At 37.9% G+C, this 22,989-nt stretch overlaps 2 protein-coding genes across 5 annotated transcripts; both read left to right on the top strand.

The window, feature by feature from the left end:
• Window positions 1-3,256: 3,256 nt before the first annotated feature.
• LOC113679243 (collagen alpha-1(XXI) chain) lies at window positions 3,257-7,659 on the top strand. The gene is made up of 6 exons (XM_027196193.2): window positions 3,257-3,355; window positions 3,759-3,834; window positions 4,734-5,312; window positions 6,062-6,271; window positions 6,500-6,619; window positions 7,284-7,659. Exons 2-6 carry the CDS (start codon window positions 3,768-3,770, stop codon window positions 7,493-7,495), a joined length of 1,188 nt encoding a protein of 395 aa, XP_027051994.2. The 5' UTR covers window positions 3,257-3,355; window positions 3,759-3,767; the 3' UTR covers window positions 7,496-7,659.
• Window positions 7,660-9,501: 1,842 nt separating this feature from the next.
• On the top strand, window positions 9,502-22,917 carry LOC113679259 (zinc metalloproteinase nas-39). 4 transcript variants are annotated; one of them, XM_089202755.1, is made up of 10 exons: window positions 9,502-9,822; window positions 10,175-10,289; window positions 15,986-16,055; window positions 17,203-17,376; window positions 17,937-18,128; window positions 19,029-19,220; window positions 19,333-19,530; window positions 20,196-20,405; window positions 21,234-21,344; window positions 22,034-22,917. In XM_089202755.1, the coding sequence occupies exons 3-10, from the start codon at window positions 15,998-16,000 to the stop codon at window positions 22,246-22,248; spliced, it is 1,350 nt and encodes a 449-aa protein (XP_089058881.1). In that variant the 5' UTR covers window positions 9,502-9,822; window positions 10,175-10,289; window positions 15,986-15,997; the 3' UTR covers window positions 22,249-22,917. The 4 variants fall into 4 exon arrangements, with proteins under 4 accessions (XP_089058881.1, XP_027052009.2, XP_027052008.2 ...); XM_027196208.2 differs by lacking the exon at window positions 9,502-9,822 and adding an exon at window positions 9,930-10,106; XM_027196207.2 differs by lacking the exon at window positions 9,502-9,822 and having other exon boundaries at window positions 9,976-10,289.
• The last annotated feature ends 72 nt before the right edge of the window (window positions 22,918-22,989 follow it).

Below are 22,989 nucleotides of genomic sequence, written 5' to 3'. Positions count from 1 at the left end.
TGGGATGACATCCTACACGGCTTGTACAATTTGTATACAATGGTCGCGGCCTACGGCACAGGCGGGCCGAAGTTGGGATTACTTACTTATAATGTTTCAAGACGAGTACCCTGGCGGCTTTGCTAATTTAATCAATCTTATTCCAGAAAGAAAACCACGAATTGCAGAGGATCAGAAGAAAAAGCATGTGTTATCGTGAGATTTGTTTCTTACATTAACCAAAATGCAACCGTGGGATACTTTTTCCGTTTGAGTAAGCCATCATGAACTTATTGAATATGAAAGTAGTTTGAGTCAGAAAGAAGAAGAAAAAATCATCCCTTTATATTCGGTCAAAAACAGAATACTACTTTCTTTTCATTATTTTAATAGCTTGTGATGAAATCTCTTTACTTGCATGGTCATTGGCCGGGTTAAATTAGATCTTAATAGCAGGTGTCGTCCTTAATTGTGTAAAATTTCGGCGTTTTCATGACGGACAGAAGACGATCTTTCAAGCGATAATACTTTTCATGAGTCCGTCGATGTTATTTGTAACTATTTTGCGCTTTTAATATGCATTATATTGAAAGTATCAACGATGCAGCTGTCGACGGTAATTTTTCGAGTAATGAGAACTCTCACGAATGTGGGAAAGAAATAGAGATTGGAGTTTTGCACATTTTGTGTTAAATGTTCTTTCCAGAAATTTTTTTCGGACTTAATGCTTTGATTGAACTAGTATGGCCCGAGCAAGTTGGTGACTTTCGGGGATAAACGTTTTGCTACAACGATGGACGAAATTTCAGTTTTATCGCCCAGATATCTGTTAGGCGAAAACTAACGCGATTATCAAGAAATAATTTTCTCTTTAAAGCTTTCAAATTCTTCAGTCTTCCTCCATTTTTAACTCGTGAATTGCGTGCATGCGCAAGAGCGAGTTATAGATACGATGTGGGGAATGGCATTCGCTCGCTCGATTGGTCGATTCCTGTAAAAATTTTTTTAGATTTTAGGCTTTTGAGTGCATTTGATAGTTTTTGGCGAGCAATAAACAGACGAAATGGCGACCTTTGTTGCTAAGAATAGTGGTGGGGTGAAAAAAAAAGCTAATAATAAACTTAAAAGAGTTTTTTTTTGGTTTTAGTTTCAACAAGCGGCGCTAGCGACTGGCAGGCATGCAAGGATTCACACTGAAATAACAGAACAACCTTCGTTTTTTTCATAAAATTGTAATTTACAATCCTTGGACTTGAAAACAATCTGACGATTCATTGAAAATATCACTTACTGTGAAGTGCTCGGAGTTTACAGATGTTCAAAAGCTTTTTCTGTCATAGCGTGAGATTGAGGACAAAATTGATCATTACGTGTCGTCGCGTGTGTTTTTCCTGTGTGAAGCAACAGAAGATGCCGGCGACTGACGAAATAACAAGTTAACACGAAAATCAAATAACACCTAAACAAACAATTTTAGCTACCGATTTTCAGTGAATTTTTAAAGAACAATTTTCTTTTAAGTTTCAAGACAATTCGAAGATTCAACACACATACAACGTACTAAAATGCGAAAGTTACACACCACAAAATTGATAAATAGGCCTGAAATGAAATTTGATCTTGTTATTGATTATACGTTGCCTACCACATGACTTAAATCTACCCAGGCGGAGATCCAAAATGACGGTTGCAGGCTTGGCTTAGTTATATCACTCAAAACTCGTTCCCGTTTGTCTCATTTGATAAAGAGGGAATCGTTAATGTTTTCATTAAGACAGTATTGCCTTGATTTTCTAATATTTACAACGAAAGACAGTAAATTTCACTTTTCACCCGCATTTACTTCCAACCTTTTCTTTTGAACCAGAAACAAAAATGATAGACGTTTAAAACACATGACATTATCCACCTTGTCAAATGTAATAGCATGATCATTTCAATTGTAATGCCTTCTTATCCCAACGTTACTTTGTTTCTTTGCTACATTAGCGAACACTGAACTACTGCTCGTACTCTAGATATGACAATCAACCACAAAATTCCCTAAACCAGATAACATTAAACATAATCTAAAAAATCATGTGTCAATTCACGAGTTTGCTCACAGAGCACTTTGATTAGCAAAGTTATCTTTTACATTGGAGTGCACATTTCCATTATTTCCAAGAATTCAAGACTCTGTGCCAACTTTGTAGGAAAAAAAAGTCATCAACGCTAAAGTAAATTAACGCAAATTACCACTTTAGCGATGCTACCTGTGTCCCTTCGTTGACATATCTAAATGCCTCCTTTTATTGTCATATTTTTAAATGAAACGACAAGACATTTTGATTCAAACGGAACAGCCTTAAAAGCCACACCGTTCAAATTATATCATCAATTTACGTACTATCAATTTATCCAAATCTGCTCCAACTGTTATTTTTTTTCCTTGTTATAAATTTCGATTTTTTTCTTTTCTTCCGGAACTTTTTTCAGAATTAGCCCTTTTGCCACAGTCTTGTCAGAGTTGATATGTTGTTGAATTTTAATCGAATTGCACAAGTCGGTTATTTAAGTTTGTACCTCTCTCTTTTTCAGTAGTCGTGCTAGTGAAGCTTGTTCCATTTGAACTGATTCAATTGTCAATCTGGACTCCTGCAAAATGGCTCACTTATATAATTACAGGGCGACATTTTGATTCTTTTCAGTTTTATCTTTGATGTCTATCAGTGGATTCACGCAACGGGAGCAAACGACACGCAGCCATCTAATTCTTGTTCCAGTCTAAGAGAAATTTCGACATTCCAACAACAAGTAAGCCGGGAATGTCGAAAAAACTCTTACATATAGTTTCGTTTCGAAAGCACAGTTTTGTAGCCATGGCCAAGCCAATGTTTTCATAGCCTGACAGAAAGAGCATACATTTGCCTAACATCAGTCGACAGCATGAAATGAAACTAAGCTTGCGAAATAGCCTTGATGTGTCGACTGTGGAAGAAATTTGATATCAGTGGTATCTTAGCAACAGGTGTTCTGCATGTGGATTTAGGATAGATGGATATTTTTTCATCAAAGAATATTAATATAGATGAGATGAGAGTGTCTTAACAACCAGCCCGATGGCTTCAAAAACTTCCCTTTACCACTGATTAGTAGAAATAACTGTAAGACAACGCGGTAGCCTTCTTCGTGATTTCATCTAATTTATCTTTATGATCAGGATGATTATCCTGAAGCCTACGCGCCCTGAGACCTGCTGAGTGCAAAGAGTGCAAGAAGTTGAATTAAACCATTAGCGTGTTATTGCTCCAAGTCCCAAGTGTTTAAAAGAAATGCATCTTACGGTCAAAATTCAAAGGTTGAGGTAACAATCAGACCAGAGAGGAAGACAAGGGTGAGAAAATACTTTCGTCTGGTTATTTATTTCAATGCTATCTGCTGTAGGTTGCCTTCCATTCTGTGAAAAATGATAGCATTTAAGAAGTTTTTCATGTTAACAGGCTGACAGTTTCGTGGAATATCGAGATTTAAATGCACGCAGTAAGTTTTTAGAACACGAGAGATTTAGATTGTCCTGAGGCAAAATCGCTTTCCGACGAAAGAGCTAGCGTAAGTGACAGCGCCAGAAATTTCAACTCGATGAAATCCCAAAGCTAATTTTCTAGAGGATGAAAATAGGTTTTTGGGTAACCTTCTGTATTATTGAACGACTCACAGATCGATCTACTGAAGCTCAACCTTCGTCGACTGATACATATTTTATTGTTTTTCTTTTTTCTTTCAAATCTTATTTCCAGAACTTGAATATGGCTATGACGACCTGGATTGTTCTGTTTCTTTCGCTGTCAGCTTTGGTGCAGAAAAGCTTCGAAGGTAACAAGATAACGCACAGAGAATTAGTTAATGTGAATGTTTATTAGCTGGTGTTTTCAGATAAAATCATAAGGGGGCTTAACTCCGATAAACTTATGAAAAGTATCATTTGGAAGGTAAAACCGTTACTCCTTAGTATTTTTGAGCCCCTCAAGTGTGGCTCTGTGTGGAAATAATTTTGATAAGCCCGCTCGCTTGATCAGAAATGATAAAATGCCTTCGTATATCCTGATAACTGAGGAACGAGGGGAGGTAGTGAGATCATGTTCATAATGGAAAGTTCAGTTTTTATGCCTCACCGTAAAGTGAAAACCCTCAGAAGGTATCATCGGTAATACCATTGTTCTGACTATCTCTGCTAATAAGAAAATTCCGTATTGTGACCGGCGAGCCCATCAGCAGTTCCTGGTTGTAGTACGTTGTAGTACGAGCAGTGGTAATAGTATTCTGTAATAGATTTCTTTTTTTAAGTTCTTTAGTCACAAAGAAGAGCTTCAAATCTCTCCATTTGATCTTGAATTAAAGCGTGCAGTCACATGTAGTTTAAAATAGAGAACGTTGTTCATTTTTACTTGTGATAACTCGTCGAAGTGTAACTTCGAAGTGTAACCGCGTTAATGTGGAAGTGTTTTCCCTAGGCAAGATAATCGCACGAACAAGTTTTTTGCAGTTATTCTCGGCTAGAAGATGTAACTGTGTTTTTGGAATGGAAATTACCATCCCGAAATCAGTAAACCTACCTGTAAAGTCCTATGACAAGACACTCTGGAAGAATATTCATGCATTTTATTCTTTTGAATAGCGAAACCGACAGCGATCTAGAATTATGTTGAAACAGTCAAAATAATAACAAGCATGACCAAGCAATGGTACTTACTATGACTAGCATCCTTTTTTAGAACAAAGCATATGTACTAGTGAAACAGATGTAGTGTTCATCGTGGATTCCTCGGCAAGCATTCATATTGACAATTTCAATAATCAAATAAAGGACTTTGTGAAGAGGTCAGCAGCGGAATTCGGCGTTGCACCGGGCAAGAGTCGCGCAGCAGTTATACTATTCAGTGCGGATGCTGAAGTCAAGATAAAATTTGGTGACGCCCCAACCCTGAAAAGCTTTCAGGCAAAAGTGGACGACTTGGTGCACCAGGAAGGTGGTGCTACACGAATCGACAAAGCCCTGAAATTGGCAAAGGATCTGTTTATTCCCGAGCCGAAAGAGAGAAAGGGCGTAAAGAAGGTTGCACTCCTTCTTACTGATGGGAAACAAACAAAGGATTTGAGGAAAGACCTAGAAGAAGCATCTAAGCCTTTACACGACGCAAAGGTTGTTACGTTAGCCGTTGGTATTGGCGACAGCGTGGACGAAACTGAACTGAAGAAGATAGCTAAGAGCGAGAACGATGTGGTAATAACTAAGAACTATACAGACCTGCAAAATAAACTTCTGAGCATAATCAGCATTGCCTGTGATGAGGGTAAGTCCTTCATATATTAACTCTTTGAATTCACAAGTGATCAATCAGGAAATTTTCTCATAAAATCAGAACACTGTTTGACAAACATGTAGTAAGAATAAAGACAATGTTCAAAAGGGGAATGTGAATTCTCAACGGTTATTGCTTGAGAGAAATTTTATACATATTGAAATGGAATTTATGAGAGTGTCACAAACACAATTTCTATAGTCAGAACACTCCCCAAAAATTTAAACAAATGTTGTGAACTATTTCGTATTTTCCTGCAATTTCGATAATCCTTTAGCCCGAGGAGGGTGAAATTCGAGACGCCCTAACAACTTACCATCCTGGGCATGCCAAAGCAACTCTTTGTTAAATGCCTGATCGATCTAAAGTTTGAAACGCGGGAAAGATGATCATCATGATATGCCAAACCGTGACTATTTCATGCATTCGCTTTATATTGAAAGATATGTGATAAGGCAGTATCGAATGTTTCTTGTTCTTGGAATCTATTTTTATGCAGTTCAAGAAAAAATTTTAGATAAACGGACAGAGCTCTATATAAAGACTGCAAAATTATACGGGAAAGTACATATGTTTGTACCACGATTTTTTCTTGGCGTGCCTCTGAAATTCATAATAAATTCTCAATCTTAAAACAACAATCTGTGAAAGAAAAGAGATTAAGGAAAATCCAGAGAGGATGGCAGATCATTGATGCAAAAATGTTGGAGATGTTGCATCATTGTTTGACCTCTTCGCAGGTAACTGTGCTTGCTTCAGCGGCTCATCATATATTACCGTTGAAAACTACGAGGATGAAAAGGCCCGAGAACAAGACGACATCCACTTTGAAATCAAGAGCTCCAAGCCGTTTGGAACAATCATGTTCGTTCAGGGTACCTATAGCGACCATATTTACGTGGGATATAATCATAACGACGAGCTGACGTACCGTGTGGACCTCGGAAAAGGTAAGGAGATTTTGTAACCGAGATGTAATTGACCGAACTTGTAATGTATGAGATTAAATAAACATTAAAGATATATTTGCATGCGATCCACTCTCAGCACATCGTTCTTAGAGCAACTCAGAAAAAGAAATAAGAAGAAAAAGTACTGATTTTAAAGAGCTTGAAACAAGATGCTTCAACATTCAATTTTAAAAACTGGTTGACGTAGTCACTGTGATTTGTTTCCAGGGGAGAGAGAAATAATGGCAAAGGGCGTGAAGCTGGACGACAACAAATGGCACACATTTCGACTTGAGCGAGTTGGACGTTCGTTCAAAATAACCATCGACAATGCAAGTAAACCACAAGGTATAAGAGATATAATTCATGTTACGAGGTCTAGTCAACAAGTTTTAAAAAAATTACATCAAGCGTAAGCCCTTTTGACGTTTCGTTTTCGTTTTTCACTGATGCATAGATTCGAAAGGTCTCCACGAATCACTATTGTTTATCCTATCATCCAGACAGAAATCAGTTGCTATGATTTATTCAGACTTTTTAAATAAATTTCTTCATTGGAGAAGCGATTAAGAATAAAGAACTGTTTCGAAAAGATCGTGTTAGTCTGTATTTCTACTTTCGATCAGCAAACTGATCAGCGTCCATCGTGTTCGTGCCGTAATGTAAATTGTGAATGAATGCATTTAAACATTAACAACACGTGTCTCAAGAACTGATCGTTGTAACTCAGCACTTGGTGCAGATGTTAATTATGTAATAATACATTTCACTTTCAAATTTGATCTATTTGAAATAGTTGTATTTGTAATCTTTCAATTTTTGCATTGTCATGCATTTTATACATGAGTCTTAGGATCAGATAGAGAAGATAAATGATTGAATAATCAATCAAGGGATTTCCACGAAGTAAGAGATTGTATCGTACTCAACCCATTTAAAATAGATCGGTAAGAAACAAACTTCCGCCTCATTTGACTCTTTTCAGTATTATTATTACTATTATTTTTTTCAGCTATCGGAGAAGTTCCCGGAGACTTCGACCGTCTCGATATAACAAAGGGTTATTTCTTGGGCGCGCCGAATTTTCCAAATTTTATTGGCTGCATTCGGGATCTCAAGGTTGATGGAGAAGCAATAATCGCAAATGCTGTGGGGGGAGCAAGCGGCTACTCAATTACAAACAAGGATGAAATGAAATTATGCACCGAAAGTTACCAAGAGTAAGACTAAGCACTGCCACAAGGCAATTGATTTTAAAGTAAACTGAGGATATGTAATTGTAATTGTAAATGTAGCCGAAAGACAAGTGATCCAGCAGGAAATTTGTGGCAATTGTGCATGATTCTTTGCAACGAAAGCAATGTAATAAAAGCTACTAATCTATGCTATGATTTGATTGTTGTAAATAATTCATTTAATATGATCAAGACTACAGGTATATGCCAAATTGGCTTATGATATCGGCTCAGCGGTTTTTTTTCTGGAGTCGCGAACAAGGTATCAACGTGGCGGTACTTGGTATGCATGAGCGGCACTAAACTGTTTCTAAATCTTAGCAATTTGGTAACTTAGTTGATAACGTACATTGGCCTCCGTAAAGAGTTTCCAAGCTTTGATACTATGCACTAAATTACCTTGTATACTCTCCCACCGACGCAGCACTACAGTTTCTTTAGAAAATTGCCCTCTTTATTTATTTTTATATCTTTTTATGAAAATTCTTCACTTGCAACCATTTACACGACTTATTTCTTAAGAGAGAAGCGAGAATTTTCTCACTGGGACAAGGTTAAGAGGCCTCGGAGCCTCCCCTCCCCCCTTTCTCCCCTCCCCCTCCCCTCCCTCTGTCCCAAACACGGCCCAGAATATCTCATACTCTTCTATCAGTTCAGCTGTTTTGGTTCCCATATCCTCTTCAATTAACCTTTAATAGTTTTTTTTTTCAGTGAATTGCGTGATGTATGAAAACTGTCCGGATGTTTGATGTTTTCCTTTTGACAATTTTTTTTCTAATCCTAAAGCAGAAGCTACAAATCAGCGTTCTATAAAACTCATGAAAAATAGAACAAGACTTACATTTTTCTAAAGGGATCGACTGATATAAAAGATTAAAATTTGCTGTAAAGAAGAATGATTGATTTTTTCCCATAAGTGTCAAGGGATATTTTAAAAAATTGGACAAATAAACTAGTTTAGCAAACAAAGATAAAACATTCAACACATTTCGATTTCCTTGCTGTTCATGTTCAGGATTTTTTTTTCATTATTATGATATTTCTTCTTTTTTGTTAAGTTTTATTGTGCTTTGTTTCGGATCATTCTTTAATTTAATTTCAATTTAATTTTTCACCGGATATTTGTATATAGCAGCCAAGGGATAAGCATAGACGTCAAATCTGTAGAACATCTCAGAGAAAAAAACCGATAACTTTTGTTGTTTTGAAACGCTGCAAAAATCACTTGCACACTTTATTATTATTTTTTTTTTTGTTCTCTACGGATTCCTAACTACCTCCTGCTGAGGAGTCAAATTGGAATCCATTACACTGGGCGTGATAGCTAATTAGGTCAAATGCATTTAGCTCGGTGATTAAAAATGTAAGAAAAACATAAATATTGAAAGAGGACCGGAACTCAGAGAAGCAGAATTACAAGAGATACGGGAAACTGACATTCATGGAGTAGCTATCACAAGAGGCATCCAATAGAATAAAAATTGTTGGTGTCTTTCGTTAATTATCAGTTAGATCCCAGTTATTGCTGTTCAGCAATTTTGATTTTGTAATTCCGTTTACAGAGGATGAATATTTATCAGCTTATCTTTCACTGATATTCCAACCCGAAATCAATATTCCTCCATTGACAGCCTAGGGCTCATGTCACATAAGTTTTGGAGGATGATAAATAAAATTTTGTTTTCGGAGTATTCTTTTTTTGTTTATTTTTTTCCTAATGTAAGAAATAGTTCGGTCCTCAGTTGCTACTGGTGCTTAGTGCAATTTAATGCAAGAACCGAAGGAGAGCTGTTAGACTTCTCTAGGAAAATGATCAGAGATAAACATATGCAGAATGTGTGCGACAAAATTACTTCATTCGCAGAATACAGCAAAATAACAGGGAGGAATGGAATGTTCTCCAATTTTTATCTTCTTCCTTCTCGAGATGGCGAAAGTTTGTACTTTGGTCTCTTGACTCAGATTCTTGTGATTGAAAGAAGAAGGCATGGATTGTGGGAAGAGGTTGATGACGCTTGCGTGTAAAGGGGCGAAGTTCATGATCAGTTTTTGTGTCCTTTCGGAGTCACGGGCTACTGATTAAGTTTATTCAGCTTGTAGATCAAGAATACAACTCCCGATCATCATAGTTATCCTACATCAAGACGTTGTTAGTGATTGTTAGTGATTATGATCAAGTATTCCGACCGTCTGTTTGATTGCATGGAAGTCCTGTTCAGCATGGCAGTCCTGTAAAATCAGCTAGTGCGCTTGTTAGCTTGAGTCAATCTTTTCTGGTTTAACAGCATTTTCACTTCACTTTAAAGTTCCAGAAAGGTATACTTTTTTGAACACCAAGTAATACAGGTTATAATTAGATTTGAGTGTTTCCTGTAAAGAAGAAAAAAAAACAATCTGAACACTGGCTGAACCTGACCAAATTTGGAAACAAATTGCTTTTCTAAACCTATAAGTACACTTCTATGTTATTCAAAGTCTGTGATAAGCTTCAAAAGATTCAAAACAAAAAGACAAGACCATAAAAATTTGTGATTTACATAACAAAACATTTAGTCTGCCGTGAGCCTTGCCCGTTGCTCGAGTTTTGACCCCGCTTTCCGGTAAGTTTCATAACGCCCTCATCACTCCAGAAAGTTCAATTTGGACTGAAAGTTATATTTGGTGTTAGTTGTTTAAAAGTACCCGAAAAGAGCCGTGAAGAAAGAGTTCATTCAGAGGCTGACACGACAAGACAATTTAGCCTTCACAGACGTTTGGAGAATCTTTGGTGAAGCCGATAAAAGGTTAGTACGTAGTCTTACTAATGTTTAGTGAAATCGCTATTGTTTTGCCCTTCATGCCTTCAGTTGAGTAATATTGGTTGTCAGTAATGATCGCGTCTCTAAGTTTCCTGCGTATCCTGTAGTATCCGACTGTGGTAGATCTAGTTAGAGCATTGTTCCTCTCTCATATGTCGAGCTGAATAAACAAACTTGTGTCGATAACAGAAATCCTAGATTACTCTAAAGATGTTTCTGGATGCCAAACTAGTTTGTCGTTGTCTTTCCGCGGGACAAATAAATTTTAAAGGGAAGCATGTGAGCAAGGGCGTTCCTACACCATCCTTCAACCAGTTAGAATTTATTCATAGTGCAGTTGTTTGGTAGAATGCTTTAAAAATTTTCATCTCCAAGAACTCACCACACTGTAAAGTTGACATTTAGTGTTTAGGAAGTTTTATGGCTGGATTTGTTGCTTACGAAAACATCACCGGGTTTAATAATTGTAACTTGTTATTCATCGCGTTGCTTTTAACTTAACTGCGTGGCGTCTGGTGTAATGATAGTACCAATAACAGAAATTTGAATATAAATGACACTAAATGAACCCTGAAGTAAAGATCTATTCACGTCAAGAGAAAATAATGTTTAACTGCATTTGATGTTGTTTAATTGCGTAACGACTCCATAAATCTCTGTACTGCACTCGTACTGTGCGAGTTTCATTAAGTTTTTCACATTTGTATACGAATCCCCAAGCTGGGTTCGATTTTGTTTAATACTGTAATCTCGTAATAACTATGCTGTAAAGGTTAGTATTATGGCATTCAAAGAGATCATTTGTTCATATCTTCTCTAAACAATACGCTAAAGTTGCATTGTTTTGGCCTCAGGGTGAATTTCAAATTATATAACCTTCTCGCATCCCACTGGCACCGTCGTGAAATACTCATAGTTAAATCAGTATAAAAATATTTTTTGGTGTCATTGACTAGGCAATATTTTGAGCAGACAGGGACACGCGAACAGTTTCGGACTTCAATGCTTTTCCTAACAGATCCAAAGTATAGATTTTTGCGCCAGGACATTTAGTGTACAAAGTTAGGTTTCATTTTGGATTTTAATGCCAAACTTTCATTTCATGGCCTTGCTACTATATTCTTGTTATAAAGTTCGTACTGAGTTGTCGAGCTTTTACAAAAAAACTAAGGTTAGGTGGCGTGACAATGATAATTTGTCATCTCTTTCACTGCGTTATTTCCGGCTTACCGTGTGCCGCTGTCTAACTAGTATGAATTTCCTGTCAGCTCGTGAGCATTACGCAATTGTAATCAAACCTGGAGTTTGTTTTGGGTGCATCCGTTCGAAGGAAAGTTCTGCTGACTAGCGGGACACGTTTCGCCCTTCAGTCTCACTGGTCAGTCATTTAATTCATATTTGTTAATTATTTTAAGTATATAATGACATCTCTATGCTTCTGCTCGAGTCTCATTTTTTCTTTGCTTCTGTTTTTTTGAAAAAACATTCCTGCACGGAAACGAGTGATATTAAAATGAGGTGATCATGATACTGAAAACTTTCTATTAAAAATCTCCTTATAACGTTCATTTAATGACTAGATAATTTGGCTTTATCAACTGAGTTGATAATGCATCTATAGGCCATCTCACAGAGTTTCAAAGCTGAAGTTTGGAGCGTAAGCCCCTCGTCAGAGCGAAATTTTACGACTCGTTTGATATTCAACCAAAAGTCGCAAGACCAAAGCAAAAATGGCTGAAAATCTGAAGGAAAAACTACATGTCTGTGTTTGTGTTCACTTAGAGCGCCGTGGTCAAAAATGAATTCTTTTAGAGTCATAGATGGGAGGAACGTTTTAACGCTAGAAACAAATGTACTTCCTCTTTACTTTACTTAAAATAGCAATTGCAGGGGTGCCAAAAAATTAAACTTATCTGTAGGGAGTGTGTGAGAAATCCACCTGACTGAAAGTAAAATCGGGGGTCATTTCTTTCTATAATGCTGATGTGGTTGTACGTACAACAAACTTGATCGTGTGGGTGAAAGTGCACTTGTAGCTTGATACCTTGTTCGGCCTTTGTACGAAGATCAAAAACAAATGGTGCTTGGAATATAAATAGAAATGACGACGCCTTTCTGTTTTTGTAATTCAATTTGTGGAACGAGATGATTTTCGCTGATTTCAATTGGTATTCCTCAGTAGCGAAGTCACAAATAGTTTTTCTTAAGTTTTAATTTAACTTTTTCAGCATCACTTTCACTCAAAAAACTTTAGTTAAGTTGAAACCGACTATCAAAAGATGATCCATGTCCTCCTAAACTATCTTATTTATTTCTATTGCACCCCATGAAAACATTACTAGTTCGGTATCCTTTACAGAAATAAGCTTATTTACTCTTCCGCCGAAAGTTCAAACAACGCTATTTTTCTCCGCGCCCGCTGTGTCTGAATGGAAGAACAGGAAATTCTTGCTTTTTTAGGAGACTTTAAGGAGCCAGTCGCATAGTTGACGCTTGTACCATGGGAGAGGATGGGTGGGCCAGTCGCATAGTTGACGCTTGTGCCATGGGAGAGGATGGCTCCTATGGTCCACGACTCAATGTTTTTCGAAATTGATCCGGATTTAATGCGCTTACTGGTGTGCATGGCAGCAACAAATTTCATCAGTTTTTGTCTTTTCTGGGTTATCTTATGTATCGTAAAATAGGTGTGCTTTGGGGTTTTTATGTTATTGACAATTTTGTAATGCAGCCGCAAGAATTAAATTCCAGCGTTTCGCTTCGGGGGAGGGGAGGGGTGCCAACACCCGAACAACATGGCACTAATTAAACAATGACATGTTTCAAGACTTGTATAGACTATCGCTATTTCACAAAATGTTGATTTACAAAATTTTTACAAAAAATTCTTACCATATTAAGTAATTGGCACTGTCAATTACTTTTTTTTTTAGCCAGCTCGGTTTTAGAGTTTCTTTAAGAGCCGAAAAGTAGGTTTCATTAATTAAACAATGAAAGCGAAAAAAAGCTTATGCCATATAATTCCTGCAAATGTAATGTAAAACTATTTTACATGTGGTGCAGTTAGCAAATCCACGCCAAGATTAAGAGCTTGTTGCCATCACTGCGATTTTGTTACAGGTGCTCCTTGATAAAATCCGCTCAGCACGAGAAGAAAAGTGAGGTGCAGTTACTGAAAGATTATGAGATAAACTGCTCTTTCTTTCGCTTTGTGCATTCCCTCTTCAGAAATATCAACAACTCGCGTGGTGGTCGTTTGAAGAGTGGTGCTTTCCTGTTCACGTTATAATTGTTTCACCGCAAAATATGTCTTAATCCTCGACCAATCAGAGCGCGTATATCCTCATAACCACCTTACCTGAGAAATCAATAAACATTAATTTTTCGCATGAAGTAACTCCACAGCGAATTTGTTCTTTCCAAAGAAGATTCACAGATTTTCGGTTATTTCTTGAGAGAAGCGTTTTTCTTTCTTTCTTCATCTCTTTCATTCTTCCTCTTTTTTTCAAAACTGGACAACGAAAGGCTATTTCATGCTGGAAAATACTTCGGAAAAGCCATATGCTCGCCGGGCTAGCGGACGAATGATGGATATCATTGCGGCTTTGGTGATTTTTCTTGATGAAAGTTAGTGAAGGAAGAGTGAGAAGACTATTTTCATTTAGGTCAGGTCGTCTGTGGTTTCTAGGTATTTATGCTTTTAAAATCATCTCACTGATATTGTATATCTTCGAAAAATTCTCTTCATTTAATTGGTGATAACTCCAACTCTTCACCTCTATGGTTTTTAATGATTATTGTAAAATCATACCACGGAGCAGCAAAATTGCTTCCTGAAATCAACTACACTGTGTTTGGTTTCAATTAGTGCTCGTTTCATGATCGGCTTCTAGTCTTTGAATGAGATGTCTTTGTTAAGAAACCATGGGTAAACTTTTTCCATCAGTTTGTTCTAACCTACGATACTGTGCAATCAATCTCGAGTAAGGATTACACTGATTACACGAGTAAAAATGTCTTTGAAGCCTGAATTCTACTGTTAGTCTGATGCATTCTCATTGAAAGTAGACAAATTTAACAGTGCCACTTAGATTCATTGACATATGCAAAAAAACTAACAGCGTTTGTCGCGTTCATATTGAAAATAAGGAAAATAGCTTTCTTTACTTGCTCCTTTAATCCTTTAACTCCCAAGATCTCATTAGTAATTCTTCTTACTGTCTGCCATATAGTTCTTGTGATGTCAGTTTAGAGAATTTGGTATTGGATCAACTAATAATCCCCTAATTCATGTTTTTCTTTATTCTCGTCACTTGTCTGCTTGATATTGTAATGATACTGTAATGAGAAATTCTGTCTTGGTCACACGTGGGAGTTAAAGAGTTAAGTTGTTCTGTCCTAGTTTAAGGTGATTTGTTATATCCTGACAAAAATCAAACTATTGACAGCCCAACACGAAAGCTTTTAATTTGACGGTGCCCGTGTGAGGTATTTTCACTTATGATCATTTCTCTGTGAGAGGCCCGCAGAAAAACATAAATGGTTCATATCATAATCATCTGTACTTCCTTTGGCCCCTTAACCGATGGTTAAGTAAACAATTAACAATATATTTGAATACGTTCGGTCAGGAGATTTGTGTGATGCCTCAGGGTTGATGAGTAAACAGTCGGTGCCTAACACGAGATCGACACATCACACTTTAATGCGGTTGGTGGCTGGCAGAGGAAGCAATCTGAACATGGATTTCTCTTTAACCTAAAACTCTCATCATCGTTGCTAACATTAGAGAGAAGTACTAGATATTGAGCTTAGCTCGTGTCAAGTTTTCCTGTGAGATACAAGACTGCAGCAAATTATCATGTAGTTTCTAAAGAAATGGTTGTACTTAGTCTGGAGGGATCATTTTGATCGAGCTGGCTGAAGTAACAATTTTCTTTGAAATATTATCTTAATGTGGGGCTCAGAAAATTTAATTAACTTAGTTAAACAGGAAATCATACGGTCAATATCCCGGGTGAAAAATTACAACACTGCATCACGTAATACTTACAAAGATTTCTAGTACAGTATCTCTAAATTGCCAAAAAAATACTGTTCGATATTGTGAGTGTGCGAAAACAGCTCCGAGAAAAGTGGATTTCAATCGGGTGACAGCTTTTACGGCTAAAGGTTAAAATTTTGGCCAATTTTTGGCTAACAGTCAACATCTTTCCATTGTTGTCACCAGAAATATGTTTTTGTGTGAACTTTTTTAACGCCTAACGGTTAAACTTTATGGCTGTTTTACGGCTAGCGGTTAACCCCATTGAGACCCTCTTAGAAAATCACCTTATGACTAAAACAAGTTTGTCTTCTGGTGTCGAGAATAGTTGATGGAAGCAATCTTATTTTTGCAAAGGTGATCAAATGTTGCTTCAGACTGCATGTTTTTAATTTCGCCGTCTTTGAATACCAACCACAACATCAGTCACGGCAATTTAACACCGTCTGCTTTGTAAGCCAATATTGCCTCTTAAATGAAGTTTTGGCAGATATTGATGTTAACGCCTCTTGTGAATGAAATTAAATTAACCTGGTTGAGTTTAGACCACTTGTGTTTGGGAGTTTTGAGGAGAGCATAATCGTGGGCGTCCAACACACTCGAAAGTTAAAATACACTGCTTTCATTCTGATTTCAGGCGACAAAAACCATGACGAAGAGGATATTTCTGTGTCTTTCACTTGTTGCGTTGGTGGACCAAATCATGGGTGAGTAGAAAATTAGTCAGCATAAAAAGCGAACTCGGAAAACTTAACGCCACTGGAATGAGCTCAGAAAATAGGCCTCTAACTTATACGTACAAAAACCTTTTCTTTGTTCCACTTCAGTTATACGAGCTAATATTTCTCTGGTAGAGCTCTTCCACGCTATTAATTTTCAATTTCACGCCTTTCTCCAGGGTTTCTTATTAAATTGATCAAGAACTCTGCAATAGGTTTTCCTTATAACTTGTAAGTTCGTCATTCGTTCACATTCATCTCCCCCTCCCCCCCCTACCCAATTTATTAAAAAATATCAAATCTGTTTTTCATTTAAGAAATATGTAATTGATGAAAAATTGAATTAAGAAAAGATATTTTAGTCGAGCGCCATAAGTCATTTCCGGAAACACTTAAAATTAACTGCTAATTGCGAAATGTAAACCATAGAGGGATTCTAGAATTTACGAATGGTGGTTAACACTAGTTATTGACATATTAATGAACTAAACAGTCGAACTGATTTCTTCCCTGATCCAAACTTAGGTATTGTAAATTGCTGACCCCTGATGGTCGGTTATTTTTTCCTTTCATAGTCACGCAAAGTGTCCGATTTAATTACGGATAAATGTTTTCTATAGTGGATTCCAGTTGTACAATGTCTATAATCTATAGTCTACCATCCATATTAATGGACTTGATGGTCAAGTTATGTTGACTTTTGTTTAAAATATTACCCTGTAACGAACAAAGTCTTGCATTCCTTCTCTCGTTGATGATTCTGCTATCGTCACGGACTAAATTTTTAGCTTGAAATGTATTTTTGAAGTTCAGAACTGAATGGTACATCGGTGGCGTATTTTTTTAGAAAAGTTCTTAGATAATGAAACGTTCTTAAATGATGTGTTATCAAAACCTATCGAATGCATGAAAAATTATCCATATGAGTTTAAAAGTAGATCACCCGTATCTCTCAGTTAGTAAGCGCACTTAGATTGGTCAATTCAGCCTGCCGTATTTCACTGTCCGGCCCGCTAAATTGAATACATATAATAAATATCTTACTAACCTCGTTTTTCTCGGTCCATACTGTAAGTTACGGAACCTCTAACTCGGTGAGTAAGAACTACTTACAACTTGTGATAATTGCTCTTAGGGATCTCTGTATGTCCTTCTCGTGAGATTCAGGCCCCTCGAGGGGAAGTCACTTCACCGAATTTTCCAAATGCCTACCCTCCTGATGTAAACTGTGTTCTGACCATTGATGGTGGAAACAGTGTTAAAATCAAGGTGAAGTTTGAACATTTTGAAGTTGAAGAAGACGATAATGGTAAGTGCATTATAAACTAAACTTTTTCATTTGCATTATTTGTTAAAAGTCTTTTAAATATCAAGTTGTGCTAAATTTCTAATGTTCGCATAACTTTCTAAAGGTATTATTAACCCTTAAACTCCCAAGATCTGGTTGTGAAATCTCCCCTCTAGCTGCTGTGCATTTCCTCGTAAATTAGTAAAAAGAAATTGGTGTTAGATCAACAGAGCAATTTCTACATTATAAGTTTAAGCATTCTCATTACCTGTTAGCTGAATAATGTATGGACACTACAGGGAGAAGTTACATGTTAATCAAATCTGGTAGTTAGGGGGCTAATCAAGAACGTATCGCTAATAGCATGGCTCAATTTCTTCGTAGAAATTCCCAATTTAGATGTAATATTCCTCGCATACATAGAATTAATACCGTGGCCGACAGCACAGCAAACAATTGGCTTTTGCGTCGCTTTAAGGCGCGCTGCGCACTCCTCTAATAACTTATGTGTGAGCTTCTGAGAGTAAACATTTTTTACGCGAGCGAAGATTTAAACTGTAAACATATAACTTATTTCGTAGATCCAAACGAGTGTAACTATGACGCTGTGACCATCATCGATGGCCCAAGAACCTCTCGATACTGTGGCAGAAGAACTCCCCCGGAGTATACATCGACAGGAAATAAGATTTCCATCGGCTTTAAGTCGGACGAATCTTTTGAGATTAAAGGTTTCAACATCTCGTTCACCTCCTTCGCTGTTGAGACAGATCGTAAGTAAAATTGATTTGTGAGGGTAACTGGTCACTTTAACGACAACCAACTCGCGAACACCTTTGGTCGACTCGCCCACGCCTTAAATCAACTCGCCCTCAGTTGGCAAGTTGAGTACCCGGCCACTTCGAGTTGACCAAAGGTGTCGGCGAGTCGACCAATGGTGTTGCCGAGTTGGTTATCGGCGGGTTGACATGTCGGCGAGGTGACAAATGCTCAAAATGAACATCTGCCGAACGCTTCATTTCCTTAACATTCAAGATTAAATGTTTTAGCTGAGAAGCTCGGGCATGAGGGAACACTCTGTTGTGGGTATGGAGAAGCTGATATTGTAATGTATGGTATAACATAGTGTGGTACGGTTCAGTACGTTATGGGTTCGTTTTGGTGCGATACGGGTATCTCTCGATATGATATGGTACGATTCGGTACGATAAGGGTATGTTTCGGTACGATATGGATACGGTTCGGTACGATACGGGTATGTTTTGATCCGATAAGGTACGATTCGGTACGATATGGGTATGTATCGGCACGATACGGTACGGTTCTGAATGACACGGGTATGTTTCGGTACGATGTGGTACGGTTCGGTACGATACGGATACGGTTCGGTACGATACGGGTATATTTCGGTGCAATGTGGTATGGCTCGGTACGATACGGGTATATTTCAGTGCGATGTGGTGTAGTAGGTTATGGTTCGGCTCGTCACGGCACAATATACCCAGGTATGGAATAATAAGGCACGCTCAGCGAACTATGTGTTACGGCATGCTACGATACCAAACAAAAAGCAAAAACAAGTCAACCAGGATCATCTTCAACACTCAATTGAATACTACTCTATTCCGAAGTTTCTGATTTGGATAATGTTTTTCCTTCATTGTATTTTTCAGCACCAAAAGGCTCTGACATTTGTCCCACAAGAGAAATTAAGATCAAGGCTGACTCGCCAGAAACAATGAAAGGAGCGCTTTATTCACCAAATTTTCCCAACTTTTATCCAAACGACCAGAGCTGCACATTAACTTTGGACGTACCTGATAACTACAAGGCTGTTGTCACGTTCCAGAAGTTTGCTTTGCAATGTAAGAACAATTCCTGCTTTGTTATCAGTATGTAAAAAACTTTGCAACGAGTATTTTTCCTGAAAAAAACTTAGCAAGTTTCTCATATATATGTTATCGTTTTGCTCCGTAGATTCTGAGACGTGCGATTTTGACAAGTTAGTGGTTAGTGACGAGAGCGACAGTGATACACAGTGTGGGGGGGGCGCAGACCGGCTCCCTCCTTTAATAGAGAAAAAAGGAAGGGAAGTCAAGTTTTCTTTCACCACTGATAGTTCAACAACATCAACAGGATTCCAGTTGGAGTATAACATCACTCGTCTTGAAGAAGGTGAAATACCGGTATTTAAACGTGTATTACTCGAAAGGTTCGTCTGCGATCTAAGCTGCGTAGCAAGGGCTTGCATGGCAAAGCACACCAGTAGCACACTCGTGGGCCGGCTTCTGCGCGCGTGACTTGACGCTTTTCATTGTCTGCGGTCAAGTACATTTTCTTTTGCCTGAGCGGGGGGGGAATAACGAGGATTTTGTTTGTGACTAAAAGAATTTACCTGATCCTGAACTCTGAAGTATTCTAACGATCTCCCCTCATTGGCAGTTGGGTTGTTCATGATCAGTTGCGCATGGTGATTATGCGCAAATACCAATATCAAAAATCTATGATCAAGTTCATTTTATAACAGTACAACTACTGATCTTATTCAAGTGCAACTTTCGCTTTGAATACATGTTTTCTATATTCTGCAATATTAACAACTGACTCTATCAGAGAAGTGCAGCCTGTATAGCCAGGCTCCTTAAGGGAGTAAGAAAAGAGAGGCTGGAGTGTGATAGGGATGAAAAAAGCTCTCATGTATCTACAGTTCCACCTCCATACTCTGACTGACTTCTCTTCCGCCCTCCCCCCCGGAAATCATGTGATCTCAAAGAAAATCCCCCGACCCCCTCCCCTGCGATAAATAATGACAGATTCCTAAATTTTTGTTGGCTGAACAGGTCGGTGTGTGTGTACCACTGGATTGGGTTATACAACCATTGCAAACTTCAAACCAAGAAATGACAGAAAGCACGATGATATCCGCTTTGAGTTTAAAAGTACTCAATCGAGTGGAATGATCATGTATGCCAAAGGATACTACAAGGATTATATTTACATTGGTTACAAGGATAGCAATGTTTTTATGTACCACATTGAGCTGGGCACAGGTACCTAAGCCTTAATCCTTTACACCCTAACATCAGTATGCATAATCTCCATTCTGTTCTCTATACATTCCCTAAGGAGCTGATAAGGAGAATTTGTTTGATAATCAAGAGCTTCTTTAGTTGGTGATTAGTTCCGTTACTCTCGTGACCCTAACATGTGTTTCATGGGTGATACTGTAAGGAGATTTTTAGATGCTGGTCACTTTTTAGCATTTTTCAGCATTGTCCAGTTTGAAAGTGTATATGGCTGTTTATGAAGGAGTACTGAGTTAAAGAAACTTTCATGCTACTTCGGTGGGAGGGGGGGGGGGGAATTACAAGATCGTTTGTTTTTAATGTAAACTAGCCACCGTGAAGTGTTTATAAAGCTGACGTCTCGAGCAATAGCACAGTGCCAGGTTGAAGAGTAAGAGGCTAACGCTCGAGGCGTCAGCTTCACAAAACTTTTTACGGTGGTCAATTTTTACATAATAACTCATGCGTCATGATCAGTTGACAAACCAGATTACAGCTGTGTTAAGATACACACAACTTATACAGATAAATGTAAGATGACCCTCGAGACCTTTTGCAAGCAAGTGAAGGGATAAATTTTAAAATACGTATCTTGATTATTTTAATTATACAGAATGACTCTTGGTTCTTTGTTCATTGAGAAAGCAGAATATTTAAAAAAATTTTTACAGAAGAGTTAATTTGTTTACCCACGACGAGAATCAATTTTTTTCAGCTCGTATACCTTTTCTCCCAAATTTTCTTTTTATCTGTTAGTACAACAAACGTTTCGTATTTAATAGAAGCTGATTCGTTGGGCAAATTGTTTCATAGGAACAAAAAGGATGGAGACAAAGAACTTGAAACTAAACGACGATAACTGGCACAAGGTCCACCTGACCCGCGCCGACCGATTGCTTACCATCAGCATTGACGACGTAACTCGTGAGTAGACTGCTTTTCTCATTGCTTCTAATTGTAAAGAACAGTGAGCCAACTTGTAAGCCAAGAGTATACCGAATATTTCAGGTTGCGAGATTAGTAGAAGAGCATTTTTCAATTGAGTGTTGAAAGTTATCCAAGATTGGATTGGATATGCTTTACTTCGCTCCTTGGTCTAGAAAACTGGTGTTACCCTTTCAACCAATCAGATTCAAAACTTAAACCAATCACGACTTGGTCGCCTACGTTTTCCCGCGCTTTAGAAAATTTGGTTATTTTTACCTTGAGTTCTCATTGGCCATTTGCGATACTTTCCTTTCTTCTGCCTGGCCGTCTTTATTTAAAGACATTCAATCGAAAAGCGCCCCAAAAGTATGTCATCAGAAAACACCTTCAAGGAAATTCAAGGAAACTGCAGTTTTCATAGATATTTAAAAGCGCAGAACCCAAGGTTATCGTCTAGCACAAACAATATTCTTGGACAGATAAGTTTTTCTTTCTTAAGGCCGCAGGTACAAATCACTTGTTGCTCTTCAGGAGTGAAGAAAGCCGCACACGTCGCTTCTCGGTTGAAACAAATGAGAATAGTTTTCCCTTGGTTGAAGCCATAGAGAACGAACGATAGGATGTTTTACTTTCACACGCATTCTGCGTTGATTGACAACAAAATCTTTTATATTTTGTCTCTTCAGTCTCTGGACAAGCTCCAGGAGGTTACAATCGTCTTGATATACCAACCGCAACTGCATATTTCCTGGGAGCTCCAACGAGGTTGAACCTGGAACCTAATTTCATTGGCTGCATCCGGGATTTTACGGTCGATGGATATGAGCCACTAACAAACGCCTGGGTAGGAAAGCCAGACTATTCGATAGTGGGCAAAAGTTCTATGAGACAATGCAGCTAATTATGAGAAATAAGACGGAACATCCTGGCTTGAGGGATTTGTTAACATCATTTTCTTTAATCGATTGTAGTCACGCATTTGTTAGATTTTTTGATAAGGCCAAAGAGGCTCACATTATATTATAATCAGGGAAAAAAACATTTACCATGTTTGAATCTTATTCGGAGAATAGGATTACGATGACTGTTTAAACGCCTTTAGGGACTGTTCATTAATTATTGCTTGGGAGAGAGGGAGAAGGGTACAGGATTTTGATTGTATCACAATATTAAAACTTACCTGTTCCCCCCCCCATAGGGCTGTGTGGTTTTCTAATAACATTCTCCCCCCTCCCCCCCAAAAAAAAAATGTGGAGTCAATTTTCTATGGCCACCCTCAAAATTCTGTCAGAGACAACTGATTCCTTCTCTATCCCCCTGAAAACCAAGTGATCCTCCCAAAATCCTCTGATGCCCCCCAAGCTATAAATAGCGATTGGTCTGTTAACAGGTCTCCCTTAGAGAATCATTGAGTTCTTTAAGTATAACTCTTTAGCTCATTTTTAATGTAATATTGCATTGTTAATATGCTGCTAATGCTTTAGAATTGTACAAAGAAAGTTGTAGTAAGGCTGTTGCTTTTGTTAAAAAGAAGAGAGACCATCAGTTATTAAACTATTGGTTGAGTTGAGTATTGTAAATCTCTTGGAGGAGGGGAGGAGGGTAGGACCTCATACAAAGAAGGCAAGCCTCTGCAAGCCAA

This window comes from Pocillopora damicornis, chromosome 4, assembly GCF_964200805.1.
Source record: "Pocillopora damicornis chromosome 4, jaPocDami1.2, whole genome shotgun sequence".
NCBI lineage: Eukaryota > Metazoa > Cnidaria > Anthozoa > Scleractinia > Pocilloporidae > Pocillopora > Pocillopora damicornis.
The sequence above is the reverse complement of the archived record's forward strand: the minus strand, read 5'-3'. Positions and strand labels throughout refer to the sequence as shown.

Coding starts and splice junctions, on each gene's coding strand:
- LOC113679243 (XM_027196193.2), top strand. CDS start 3,768: ATGGCTATGACGACCTGGATTGTTCTGTTTCTTTCGCTGTCAGCTTTG. Junction 3,835..4,733: donor GGTGCAGAAAAGCTTCGAAG/GTAACAAGATAA, acceptor ATCCTTTTTTAG/AACAAAGCATATGTACTAGT. Junction 5,313..6,061: donor CAGCATTGCCTGTGATGAGG/GTAAGTCCTTCA, acceptor ACCTCTTCGCAG/GTAACTGTGCTTGCTTCAGC.
- LOC113679259 (XM_089202755.1), top strand. CDS start 15,998: ATGACGAAGAGGATATTTCTGTGTCTTTCACTTGTTGCGTTGGTGGAC. Junction 17,377..17,936: donor AGTTGAAGAAGACGATAATG/GTAAGTGCATTA, acceptor CTTATTTCGTAG/ATCCAAACGAGTGTAACTAT. Junction 20,406..21,233: donor CCACATTGAGCTGGGCACAG/GTACCTAAGCCT, acceptor ATTGTTTCATAG/GAACAAAAAGGATGGAGACA.